Source organism: Vigna unguiculata, chromosome 11, assembly GCF_037176805.1.
Source record: "Vigna unguiculata cultivar grain cowpea cultivar isolate G323 ecotype 2 chromosome 11, ASM3717680v1, whole genome shotgun sequence".
Lineage (NCBI taxonomy): Eukaryota > Viridiplantae > Streptophyta > Magnoliopsida > Fabales > Fabaceae > Vigna > Vigna unguiculata.
In genome coordinates this window covers 43,125,720-43,139,191 of record NC_140802.1, presented here as the reverse complement: position 1 = coordinate 43,139,191, position 13,472 = coordinate 43,125,720, and the positions used below count along the sequence as shown (strand labels likewise).

The window sequence follows — 13,472 nt, the reverse complement described above, 5'->3', positions numbered from 1 at the left end:
AAAAGAGATACAAGATTTTTAATAATAAAAAAGTAAAGTATTGTACGAATACGACTTCACCTTTATTAAAAATGCAGAAGTCGAATCCTTTAATAATAACTTACCTATTTATGTAATTTTTATTTTCAATTTGTTCATATCGGTAATTTTGGTTAAAATTGGACTAATTTGGTCAATTTACCAAATTTAAATTTGTTTTGTTATTGTTATTAAAATTATAGGTTTTGAAGGTCTTTTCTTACAACTATCATTATAGTTGGCTTTTGGTTTCTTAGTTTTGGTAAATAAGATTTCCTTTTAGTGAGTGCTTATAGAAGAACGAGTTATACATGCATGTCATAAATTTAAAACTTGTATTTTAAATAAAAACTTCCATCATAAGATTAAAATAAATATTTTTTATTTAAAAAGCAGCTAATTAATATAAATGTGAGTGTTATATTTAGAGTAAAAGTTTTAAAAAGTTTTAAAAGTTATATAACATAAAGAGACACATAAAAAGAAATAAAAACTTTATATAAGGACTTCGCAACGCAATAACATAAGACGTTATAATTATAGCTGGTTGGTTTTTTTTTTTTTTTTTTAGTAAACAAAATTTACCTTTCTCCCTGAAAATGATGTTAACGGTATATCAATTATAGGGATCATAAGTTAAAACGCGTCATATAAAATCCATTTATTAGAATATATGACATAAAATATAAAAAACAAACAAGTTTTAAATAAGACTTTAGATTATAAATATATATAATAAAACATTAATTAAGATATGGGTATATAAGACTTTTGAGTTAGAGGAAAAAAATATGGGTCTCATTTGCTTTGCATCCACATTTGAATTTTTATTTTACTTTTTTTATAAATTCAGGAGTTTCAAATCTTTTTATTCTTCCATATGTGTATTTTCTTTTTGACTTATAAATTACTGCTATAATAAAAGTGTATTACTATTTTATTACATATCTGTCACTCTAGTTTGATTGTTAGTTATGAATATAAGTTATGATGTTATAATAATTCTTAACTTATTTATAATTTAGTTGTAAATATATTAATTTCTCCTTTTAAACTTTTTTAGATTAGGAAGAGATAGCGATATGTTTTGAAACGTGCGTGCTTTAACTATTATTTTAAACTGCGTGCTGCAAAAAGTAGTGCACCACTATGAATATTTTAAAATGTAAAACTGAAAACCTGCATAGCAGTTTTCTTCTCTGAAATTATTTAATGTTAGTTTGTAACAGCTAATCACACCTCAATATCATTATGAGTATGTTTAACCAAAAAAATTAAGAACATACAGAGACTTCACTGAACATGAACAAGGATATGGTATTCAGTGGCTATCAATTTCTTCTCCATTTTGGACTCTTCACTCTCCTTGAAAGCTTTTCCATCACAATTACACAAGCTGCTGCGCCTATTCTTGATGTCTCTACTCTTAATCGGACAAGTTTTCCACCAGCTTTCATCTTTGGCACTGCCTCCTCAGCCTACCAGGTTGGTATCATTTGATTCAATTCACTACCGTTCATAAGATTTTAAGTGTTTTGGAGATCTATACCGACCAGAGATAAAACATATTTAGAATATATGAATACACATTTCATATTACATATCCGTGTATAAGGTTGAGTTAGGTTTAAACTTCACTTTCTAATGTTTATCACATTAATATAAAAGTCTTAATTTTAACGAAATTTGTTATTTGTTGTATCTATTGTGTCACGTTATATCAAACTGCTGTTAGACACCATTAGAGGTTGGGCTAAAAGTCCTATGTCAATCCTAAATAAAACTAAATTTACAGTATAAATGGTACAAACCTAAAAGAAATGTAAGTTTAAGTTCACTTCATAAGAAAGCGTAAAAGTTCAAGTTTCAGTGTAAGTATTTGGTGACCGTTCACTGCTGTTGAATATCCAGTGAATCCCTTAAAAGACTCAAGAATGATGTATCATATATAACTTAACAGTGGCTAGACATAGCCCTAAGGTTGTCAGAAGTGTTAGATTTGTATGCTATAATTAATAATTAATAATTGATTTGTGTCTATGATGTAGTACGAAGGTGCTGCAAATGAAGGAGGTAGAGGACCAAGTATATGGGATACCTTTTCTCATAAACATCCAGGTATCTCTATATGATCGTGTGAATAATTAGGAAGAAAGATGAAGAGGTGTTTGATTTATTTATATTCATTTAGTTTAGCCATTCAGAAATGTGCGTTGGTGTAATTGCTGAAAACTAAAGATTAAGTTTAAAAACATCCTTAATTTGAAAACCAGATAAACTCGTCACTGGATGAGATTGTTTGAACATGTCACTATAAAATTTCTATTAGCTGAATATAAGGAAATACAGAGTGGAGTTCTTCACTTTTAGAGTGTAAAATTTGACTGGTTTTATTGTAATGTCATTTTATGGTATGAAAAATGGTTTTCCTAACCCTGTTAAAACTGAAAATTAGAAAATTGTTAAAAAAAACATTCGTGTAATTGATTAGGTATTTAAGAAGAAACAATTGAAGGCTCAATCAATAAATTGATCTGATAACCACTGTTTCACTTCCTCTGGGCAATGACAGTTTTCATGTGTCTGGTTTTTTTTCATTTATCAATTGTTGTAATTGGAAACAGAGAAGATATCTGATAGAAGTAATGGAGATGTAGCTGTTGACCAATATCATCGTTATAAGGTACAATCCAAACTGATATCAAGCATTGCATTAGTACTTACTGTTTTGGTTTATAATTTATCATAAACAAAATTGATGTAGGAAGATGTTGGGATCATGAAGTATATGAACACTGATGCATACAGATTCTCCATCTCGTGGTCAAGGATATTGCCAAGTAAGCAAAGTTAGAATTAGTTTCGTGTTTAAAGGTTTCAATCAGTGAAAAAATCATTCACACCACTCTTGAAAAATATGCAGAAGGAAACATTAGCTCTGGTATAAACCAAGAAGGACTCAAATATTACAACAATCTCATCAACGAACTGCTGGCTAATGGTCATACATATATAATCCATTCTGTATTCATATGTGTGTGTATATGTTGACATGTTCATAATCATATACTGATGAGAATGTTACTAATCCAGATATTCAGCCATTTGTGACCCTTTTCCATTGGGATCTTCCCCAAGCCTTAGACGATGAATACGGTGGATTCTTAAGCCCTCGTATTATGTGAGTTACAAAAACACAAATATGAGTTATATAAATTGAATTTTGAATTTTTCATCAGAGTTGAATACAAATCTCTATGTACAGAAACGATTTCCAAGACTATGCAGAGCTATGCTTCAAGGAATTTGGAGATAGAGTGAAACATTGGATTACTTTTAATGAGCCATGGAGTTACAGTATGGGCTCAAAGCCTTACATGAGCTCACACTACCAACTTCTAGCTCATGCAGCAGCTGTCAAAGTTTACAAAACCAAATATCAGGTGCACTACCAGAAAAGCTTTTTTTTTTAGTACTTATGAAGAACTTTATCTTAACAAAAACCTAAACATGTAACTCTTTGGTTCTGTTGTTCATTAAGAATCTGCAAAATATTAACTTGAATGTGAGAGCAGGCATTTCAAAATGGTTTGGTAGGCATCAGCTTAAACTGTCACTGGTTTATTCCGTTCTCAAATGACACATTAGATGATGGAGCTGCCAAAAGAGCTCTTGATTTCATGTTGGGATGGTAAGGTTTAAGTAATGTTGTTAAAGTATCTCTCTGAGGCTGTGTTAGTTTGATGTTTGTAAATTGAGTTCATTGCTGCAGGTTTATGCAGCCACTTACAAGAGGAAAGTATCCAAAAACCATGCATTCTTTGCTGGGAAACCGATTACCAAAGTTCACAGAAGAGCAATCGAAGCTACTTATTGGCTCGTTTGATTTCATTGGACTCAATTACTACACAACTAATTATGCTGCTCACATATCCCATCCAATTAATAACTCAGCCAATACTGGCTATTTCCAAGATACTAGAGTCAATTTTACGAGTAAGATCAACACTTTGTTAGAGAAATTAATTATTGGTACTGTCTTTTATTCTGCATTTCTGAAAAAATGGAAACTGTCTTTGATTGAAACAAAATTCTGCTATGACTTATGACAGCTGAACGAAACGGGTCACCCATTGGACCAAGGGTACGTAGCAACACTCTTCTTCATTTGATGTTATTATATCAAAAGAATTAGCCATCTCAGTGTACCTCATTAGTAAAATCAAGTGCTTCGTTTGTATGATTTATTTACTTATTTGATGAAATAACTCATTTCTGTGCAGGCTGCTTCATCTTGGCTATATGTTTATCCAAGGGGACTTAGAGAACTATTGTTGTACATCAAGATCAAGTACAAAAACCCTGTAATTTACATAACAGAAAATGGTAACACTTTAAACTTCAAAAATTCCATTTACATGTTTGCCATAGTAAAAAATAAACCTCTAATAAACAAAAATTTCCTCATGCTTAAATTTTAGGCATGGACGAGTCCAATGATCCAACACTATCACTTGAAGAGGCACTGATGGATACTTACAGAATTGACTACTTCTATCGCCATCTTTATTATATGTTAACTGCACTCAAGTAAGTGAAACTCTCTCTTCACTCGTTCCATAATGAAAGTTCTATGATTTTATGTCGTTTATTATTATTTGTTGGGTTTTGGTTTGAAGGGATGGGGTGAAAATACATGGATACTTTGCATGGTCGCTTCTGGACAACTTCGAATGGGGTGCTGGCTACACCTTGCGTTTTGGAATTAACTTCATCGATTACAAGGATAATTTGAAAAGACACCAAAAGCTCTCTGCTCACTGGTTCAGGAATTTTCTTCAAAAACAATAGACGAGAACTTGGTCACTAATCAAGAACAACTATATTTTTTATTTCTTTATTTGAAATAAGTTCGTAGATCGTAGATCTGTGTTATAATTGCTTTATACTTTTCTCTATCCTGCTCTTGAATGAGATTCAAGTTAAGCATGAGTGTTGTTGAGAACTAATTCTGTGGATCATGAGAACGAAAGGAAGATCCAAAAGACATATGTTCTCATTGGTTCAAGAACATCCTCAACAAACATTTCTTGTATCATGTGTTTCTGGAAATTCTGGTTTTGGCACAGTTTATGAGGCTATAGGTATTGTGACATATATGCCAGCTCCATTTCTGTTCTTTAATTTTGTATTTGATTCCTCTCATGAATCAGTGATTCTAGTTTCTTCACCACATGATGGTTCAATCTTTTCTCCTACGTATACACCGGTGCATGGAAGGAATACAACAGCGATTATTTTCAATTTTTGACTTTGGGTGCACACCCAAGACATATGCACCCGAAGTAAAAAGATAATTCTTTATGTCTTGATTATGAACCCGAGTCATATTTAATAGTTACTATCTCGGTTTCCATTTAACCGAAACCTAATGGGATATCAGAAATTAAAAATAGTTTATGCCTCGGGTCTGGTCTAATCGAGGCAAAAAGTTAGATTTATTGTCTCGGGTTTGCTTCAATCGTGGCATATTAGCTATTACAAAAAAAAAATTGAAATAACCTTCTGCCTCAATTTTGGTTACAACTGAGGCGTAAAGGTGTTGTTTTTATTTTTAAATTCTGGTCCTATTTCATTCATATCCAACACATTTAACCTGCAAATTTTCAACCAAAAAATCAGAACCAGCCAGAAACAAAGTCAAATGTTATTCAAATAGAAAATGTGGCAAAATACTTAAATACTATTCATATTAATGTAATATTCATTACAATCTCATATGCTACCATAAACAAATATACTAAGTACTATTGTACATTTGTATAATGTACTTTGCACAAGTTATCCTTAAATTTTGATGGACTTGGTGGGAATTGATGTAGTGGTACTGAATCTTTGTACACAAGAGAATAATTTAAATTAGTATATTAACTAAGACAAAATTGCAAATAAGTATTCAATATAGTGAAATTATTACCGTTTTCCAACCACTTGTGATACGAGCACGTACAACGATTGATATCCATTGTATTACATAGTAATCGCACTTATATGAGCCAGTTTGTAAATTACACTACAATGAATGCACAATTATAAGTAATTGAGAAAGAAAAGAAATTGAATAATTATATTACTGTATACCAAACTAGCAAACCTGGAGGCCCAACCATGTTAGCCTTTTTGTCATAGCAGTTGATTTCCCGAACAACATGTTATTTCCAGCAATTGAACTATGACAAAAGTAAGGTGTTAAGATACAATTAGAAAAATCACAATCGAGACATAAAAGTTGACTTTAATTACAAAAACGTCACCGCATGTTTATTTGCATCGATTGCTCAAAAACTGAGATATATATTGCGATGTAAAAAGTTTGAAATGCACTCATGATATTTTAATAATAGAGTTATATTTTATATATACGGGTAATTATACGGTGCACGACTTTTTAAATAAATTTACTTGATGTTAATTATTTTGTTTAATGTTTTATTTTATTAGACAATGGGAGAAAAAAAATTATTTGTTAATGTTTTTTATTTTGTTGTTATAAATTATTTACGTATCATATGAATTATGATAAAAATTAATCGAATATTTTGCTATTATTTGGTAATAAGTTATTAAATAAAGAAAATGAAGGAAGAAACTAAAATTTGAAATGTATTTTAAAACAACAAAATTGCATGAGATTCAATATTTTTGCTCAACATAAAGTAATTTGAATAAAAAGTATTATATTTATTGATTTGTTTCTGTAATATTGAAGTGACATAATGAAAAGAAATGTTTTGAATTATAATAATAATTTTCTACATTCAATTATACTAATTTTCAGTTCATGGACCACAATTAGCGAAACTATAGAATTTAATCAATCAACTTAACAACATTTTATATTCTCTACATCGAATTCTAATAACTTTCAATTCATGGACCACAATTAGATTATTGAGAATCAGAATCTTGAACACCAAATATCTTGTTTGTTTATATATAATGTTACGTCCCTTTCTTCCCCATGGATAGTCTACACCTAATTTTTCACATCAACTTTTCCAATATTTTTATATATGTTACCGATACATTATTATTTCTAGAATTTAATTACTTTTATTTTTGTACATGACATCTTTCCATTATATCATTAACGTTAATAAGAAAATAAGCTTTTATTAAAAACATCAGGATGATGATTATGAAGTTTTATGTATGGAAACAAATTTAACACGTTAATTATATATTTTAACTAAATAAAAAATTCAGTACATTAATGATAACGAACAACATTGTGTTCATAAGAAGAGAGCTTTTAGAGTTAAATTTTCATTAAAGATGGGTTTTTTTTAGGAAATTAAAAACGGATATTTTTTTTCAAGCTTACTATTACGGTTGTTTAATTTTTCATCTCATCTACAAAAGAAAAAAAATTTATTTTCACATAAATTATTTAGATATTCTATCTTAATTACATGATCAATATGCAATTCATATAAAAAATGTATGCATTTTTATATAATTAAATAAGATTTTTTTATTTTAATATTTGATTGATTTTTTTAATGTAATTTCATTATTTTTAAAATATTCAATTTAATCTATTTCAAGTGGTATATTTGATTAGATATCAATATCGTTTAGAAGATGATAATGTTTTCAAAGATATCATATGACAATTATATATTATACTTTTGACATATAAAGATATAAAATCATTCGTACTAGATTTTCTGTAAGTATTAGAAACAAATTAATTATTCCAACTCGTGAATTTTTAGGATAATTATACTGATTTTTCATTATGTTCTGTTACTTCACAATATGATTTTTTAAGTTGTAATTATACTTAAAAAAATTAGAAAAAGAATGCCAAACTTTCCAAGCTTAGGATTTTAATTTTTTTTATTCATTTAGAAGAGAAAAAAAAAACTTTACAATCAGAGTTTTGAAAACAACTTATTGAAAACTGTCCTTGAATATTGAATTTTAAAGTGAAATATTTAATTAAAATATAAATTATTTAATTAAAAGAGTAATAATATAAGATAGTTGTGTAAAAGAAATTGGGTTAAAAAGTATAAGCACTCTCATTTATTGATATTAAAGATAGAACTAAATTACTTCTGCAACAGAGAGGATCAACATCAAATGGAGATGCTGTAAGGAACACCCTTTCCGGTAACTCCGGCCTCCGACGTCGGCTTGAGAAGTTCGTAGGGCACAACCCCGGCGCCGTTCCGGTTCTTCTTCGTCAGATCCGCATTCCTCTCATCGATGGTCCCTTCAAGCTCATTCAATCTCCCTTTGAACTTCTCAAACGCCGCCTTCACACGTGGCTCCTGCTCCCACGCCGGCTCCACTGAGGTCCCGATATACTCCTCGTCCGGCGAGTGATTCGACAGAACGTCCAGCACCGTAATCACCGTGGTGGCCTGATACTGCGACGGGAAACACTTCAACATAGTCACCTCCGGTTTCTGCAAGAACAGCTCCCACTCCGGGTCCGAAGGGTCCTCTAAGGGCAAGTTGGTACGCGCAATGGTTGGCCTGTTGGGGAAATAGCCGGCGAAGGAGAATTGTCCGAAGTTCACAGCAGCATGGTGGCCCGAAGTTGTCCACGCAATGGTCGTCACGACTTCAACGAGGTCCTCTTTGGTTTTCAGCGCCGGCCACCACGGTTCATCCTTTTTGTCGGCGTGTCCAACGTTTATGACCTCATCCCACCAGGCTTGGAGCTCTGTGTCTGATTGAACAGCGTTGGAGTCGGCGTAGTAGTGGTCGATGTATTCGGTGAACCACGATTTGAAAGCCGCCCAGAGGTCGAGGCCGTCGTTGGCGTAAGGGTAGTCTTCGATGGTGAGTTTGAGGCCGTGAGGGGCGGTGGGGTCCTCCACGGCCAAGCCCCTGTGGATGAGGTCCTTGGGGAGGGATTGGAGATCAAATCGCCAGTGTTTGTCATAGGCGATTGAGCTTAGCAGAACGGAGTGTTTCTGCGGAGTAAAACACTGCTCTATTATTCCGCCGGCGTTTATCAAAGACTCTCGAGCAAGCGCGTTGATCTCCATCGTGTAACGGAAATGCGGATGCAGTAATCTGTAGATCGGGTGCATTGCACTCAGTTGCCGGTTTGCTGCTATAATGTATGGCTCTGTTGCACAATGAGTTCTTAGCCAGTGACTCACGAGTTGGTGGTAACCGGTGTCGTGAGCGAGGACATGGATTTTGGCGAGCCGCCATAGCCAGACACCGGTTGAGTGCCAGGTGGGTGCGAAGACTTTCTTCCACTGAGGCTTTCCGTCGATTGGTGGCCGAACCAGCTCAATGGCCAGTGGTCTCAAAGTGCCGTCGCGGGTTAGGAAGAACAATGCCCTCGATCCGTATAGCGTTGTGCCTTCTATTTTTCTCACCTCCTCCACTAATGGCAATAACAAATCGTGGTAGTCCAAGACGAACAGTCTCTTCTGTTTTATGGCCTGCATTAATCGCACATTCTCACATTAATTTTCACGTTTTCATGTTCTGTGTTATTCATTAATTCTTGCACCAAAAACATACCTCTTCGACTGTAAGGAATCCTCTGATTTCCTGCTCAACAAGTTCAGTGGTGATGGCTGATTCCGCAGGGCCATAAATTGCAGGGTCAAGATTGCTTTTCAATGGCCATTCCTACGTGACAGAAAATTCGTGTCGGTGTAAAACTGTGATTAAAAAGTTAGTACTCGAGAAGGGAGGAAATTTACCGTGACCAACTGGATGCAACAAGGGTTAAGACCCGCTAGAGTTTGTCTTCCAAATTCTTCGTCCCTCAACCAGAAGAATCTATCCTCTGCCATTGGAACAACAATGAATTAGTAAGTAATAACCTGAACAGTGATGGAAATGGAAATGGAAATGGAAATGGATCTTACTGTCCATTGTTGCGGGAATCTCGAAACGGAGAATGTCTTCTCCTCTGTCCTTAATTAAACTGACGAGTCTGGGCAAGAGAGTGCTGAGTTTGACTTTTCCTTGTCCAGCAGGCAATGGAACTCCTTCGTCGTAAAGAGCATCTATCTCCGAGAACACTTGAAACGGTAGATTCTTGTCAACGATGAGCGCCGTCAGCGCTGGTACCAACGCTTGCAATGCCGAAGCCAGCGTCTTTGAGTTAAACGTTAATTGCTTTACTTCGGAGAAGCATTCGTCTCTGGGCACGTACACGTCAGAAGTTCTTTCCTCCGACAACGAATCTTTTCAACCAATCCAAAAATTAATACCATGCACCACTATATTAAAAGTATGCAAATTTTTTATCAAAATTTAAAAATATTTTTATTTATTTATTTCGATTATTACAACTTTCATCTCACTTTTTCTTGTAACAGTTGTGAAATGATTGAAGGTGTATATAACAGAAAATAAAACAAAAGAAAAAGTTATGGTACACGTGGTGTACAGTATAGTCACAATCTATCTTATCAATCTACTCATGATTGTGTAGAGCTGAAAAGCAAATGCACCATGCATTGCAGATTCACAGGGACATGTCATCACGATTTCCCACACAACACACTCTCGTTCAATTCATTCTTCGATCTTTTGAAATTATTTTTCACACACAATCCGTTAAGAATTTAAGAATGAATCGATTAGAAATAAGAAAGAAGATGATTATATAAGAATAAACATTCATCATAGTCTTAAAATTTTAGATTGAAAATAATATCAATATCTTATATGATTTAACTCAGGTCTTATTAATATTGTATCTTTCCAATAATATCCCTCCATCGTGAAAACCTAACGGTATCAACAAAAAAATTAGAAAAACCATGTACCTTTTGCGGAACGAGGCCTTCCTGTTCTGCAACGCCTTGGATATGGATGTTCTGCGCCACCAAGAACCGGTCTCTGGAGATCAGGGTCCTTGTCTGGATCTCCGAGGTCGTTGTAAACATCGTAATCGTATATTCTGTCAAACTTCTTGCGTTCACCTTGTCCATTCCCTCGTAAATGTTGTAGTTCTTCTTCTCTTATCCTCTTCACTCCTTCTGGTGTTTCAGATGGCAAATACGACTGTTTCAACACAATCACTCATCACTTTCAATGCCTCACAAAGAAAAAACCTAGATAGTAAAATGATAATAGTTATATAAAGAGTGAAGGTGGTGATGAAACCTTGTCGGGGAAAAAAACCCTTTTCACAGGGTTATCTTTCTTGGGATGAAGCCATGACTCGCAGGTAAATCTAACGGGACCCAATTCGAAGCCATCGAGGATAATTTCTTTGATGAACATCTCCCTGCGATGTTCGTTCTCCACCAAAATAGCCCCAATCTCTCCAAAGTCTACTGGCACGTCAAACTCTGCCAAATACCTAACTTCTTTTGGTGATCGATGCGTCCTGTGGGCAAAATCTTGGATGGGTTTCTTCTCTAGTTTCGTCTCTTTTTTTGCCAAAACAAAATTCAACACCACAAGTAATAATAACGTTAATCACCTTCCTTTTCTTTGGCTAATTTAATTAAGCAACAAAGTCAAATCTAATCATCAACTGTTTTCTCTGAAGTTACCATTCTCACACAAAAGATCTGAGTAGAGTTCATTACGATAGATAGTATAGTTACAAAATGAGTGGTGATAGCTATAAATAATATACCAACTTCACATTAGTTTCTCCAAAATTAACTACCAGTTTAAAATATTGATCTGATTTATTTAAAGTATTGTAGTTTAAAAAAATAAAAAATTTAAAATATGCCATATGTTTTCATCATGTTCATATGTTTTTCTACTTGCACCAAGTTGAGATCTATACAATATTTTGAATACATGTCGATACGTTTCAATTGAATTCTTAAACTAAAAAATTAAATTAGTTAATTAATTATTTCAATTCTTTTAATTAATCAAGTTTTGTCTATGTACATAAATATATTGATAATTAATCTTTCATATTGTTTGGATGTACTACAATTTATATATACATAAATTTAGTGAATATTTATGCTACTTTAATCAAATCATTACAATAGTTTAATTAATTTCTTGAAAATTTGTTCTTTTATCTTCATTCTGGTTCAAATTTTCAAATATTTCACACACAAAAACATTTTATCTCCTATGCAAGCATTTAAATTTTATATTTTTGCAAATATTAATACAGAAAGTCACCAATTAAAGTGGTCCCTCGTTGTCCTTGGTTTTACCTGAAAAAATCTGAAACGACTACAAATTCCATTGTCCTTTACTTTGGTAGGATCACCCATTCCATGAAATATTGTGGGGTTGAGGGACATTTTTCATTTTTATAGAATCTTTGTCAAAGTTTATCAAATGAAAAGTTTGTCAAATTTGTCAAATTATCAATTCCCATTTAATGGTTCAAATTTATGACAAAACCATGACTTTATTATTAATAAAAAAAGTATATGTATATTTGAACGAGTTTTTTTTTTCATAATTAATTTTTTGAATTATTAATTAAAGTTATCTTACACATAACTTAAATATAAAATTGTTAATGGTTTGTTATAATCCTTAAAAAGAAGAGGTAGAGGTTGTTTTAGTAAAAGATAAGTAAAGAAAGTGAAGATATAAGTAATGTTGTTGTATACGTACTGGGATCAAGCTCAGCGCTAAGAAGTTCGACGAAAAGTGATTTTCCGAGCAAATCCGTTAGATCATCGGCGTCGATGGCCAGTGATGAGAAAATGCCACCAATGGTTGGCTGAACACTTATGGTGGCTTTAACTTTCACAGATTTTTCAGTTTTATTAACAGCCACAGCTTTGATTTTGGTGACATCGTTTCTGCAACCATGACTCACCCTTTTTAGCTTCCTTTGGGTTGGGAACGACGATGGCCTTGACCATAGCTGAAAAGAAGGTTGAGGTATGCCACGGAGGCTTGGCCTGTGAGAGATGAGATAGCTTGAATTTGATGCATGAACTTGTTGCATCTGCATTTTCTCTGCTTCTCTGTGTGTCACACCTTCTTCTTCTTCTTCTTACTTTACAGCACGAGCTGTGAGTAGTGTGAGGGAGATATTGTCCTATAAATAAAAAAATTAGGAGGGAATGAGAGGTTAAGCTTTTTTTTTTTTTTTCATAATCTCATTTCATATTTTACGCACGTGTTTTAATCTGATGTATTTGAATTCATCGTGGAAAAAATGGTTTAGATTTTCTTTATTTAAATAATGTTTTATAATGACTGCAAATATTTATTCATAAATACTTGAAAATTCTGTCTTTTACATATAAAATTGGATTATAAGAAACTTGAAAAGTATAAATTTATTTTATCTAATTGATGTAAAGTATCAAACACATATTCTTTCATGTTTAGACAATATCTTTAGTAAATATTTCTGAATGGTATTATAACAGATATATTAACAAAAAAATAGTTATTTATATCCCTAATTTATGTTTAATAGTGAAAAAATCCATGTTAAAAAATATGATAGTATT

The 13,472-nt window shown here is 32.9% G+C and overlaps 2 protein-coding genes across 2 annotated transcripts; one reads left to right on the top strand and one right to left on the bottom strand.

The window, feature by feature from the left end:
- The first annotated feature begins 1,190 nt into the window (after positions 1–1,190).
- Positions 1,191–5,251, top strand: LOC114169307 (beta-glucosidase 12-like). The gene is made up of 13 exons (XM_028054411.2): positions 1,191–1,503; positions 2,067–2,136; positions 2,643–2,701; positions 2,783–2,858; positions 2,942–3,019; positions 3,112–3,199; positions 3,284–3,461; positions 3,594–3,709; positions 3,791–4,014; positions 4,131–4,162; positions 4,302–4,404; positions 4,500–4,608; positions 4,698–5,251. The coding sequence occupies exons 1-13, from the start codon at positions 1,321–1,323 to the stop codon at positions 4,867–4,869; spliced, it is 1,488 nt and encodes a 495-aa protein (XP_027910212.2). The 5' UTR covers positions 1,191–1,320; the 3' UTR covers positions 4,870–5,251.
- Positions 5,252–8,081: 2,830 nt separating this feature from the next.
- On the bottom strand, positions 8,082–13,035 carry LOC114169189 (linoleate 13S-lipoxygenase 2-1, chloroplastic). Its single transcript, XM_028054226.2, has 7 exons — positions 12,619–13,035; positions 11,176–11,444; positions 10,836–11,073; positions 9,927–10,247; positions 9,759–9,844; positions 9,574–9,684; positions 8,082–9,491 (listed from the first exon to the last, which is right to left on the bottom strand). Exons 1-7 carry the CDS (start codon positions 12,962–12,964, stop codon positions 8,163–8,165), a joined length of 2,700 nt encoding a protein of 899 aa, XP_027910027.2. The 5' UTR covers positions 12,965–13,035; the 3' UTR covers positions 8,082–8,162.
- Positions 13,036–13,472: the final 437 nt, after the last annotated feature.

Excerpts from the sequence above, each read along its gene's own strand:
- LOC114169307 (XM_028054411.2), top strand. The coding sequence starts at position 1,321 with ATGAACAAGGATATGGTATTCAGTGGCTATCAATTTCTTCTCCATTTT. Across the intron at positions 2,137-2,642 it reads CTTTTCTCATAAACATCCAG|AGAAGATATCTGATAGAAGT; the intron begins GTATCTCTATAT and ends AATTGGAAACAG. Across the intron at positions 3,710-3,790 it reads CTTGATTTCATGTTGGGATG|GTTTATGCAGCCACTTACAA; the intron begins GTAAGGTTTAAG and ends TCATTGCTGCAG.
- LOC114169189 (XM_028054226.2), bottom strand. The coding sequence starts at position 12,964 with ATGCAGATGCAACAAGTTCATGCATCAAATTCAAGCTATCTCATCTCT. Across the intron at positions 10,248-10,835 it reads AAGGCCTCGTTCCGCAAAAG|ATTCGTTGTCGGAGGAAAGA; the intron begins GTACATGGTTTT and ends TTGGTTGAAAAG. Across the intron at positions 9,685-9,758 it reads GTTGCATCCAGTTGGTCACG|GAATGGCCATTGAAAAGCAA; the intron begins GTAAATTTCCTC and ends TCTGTCACGTAG.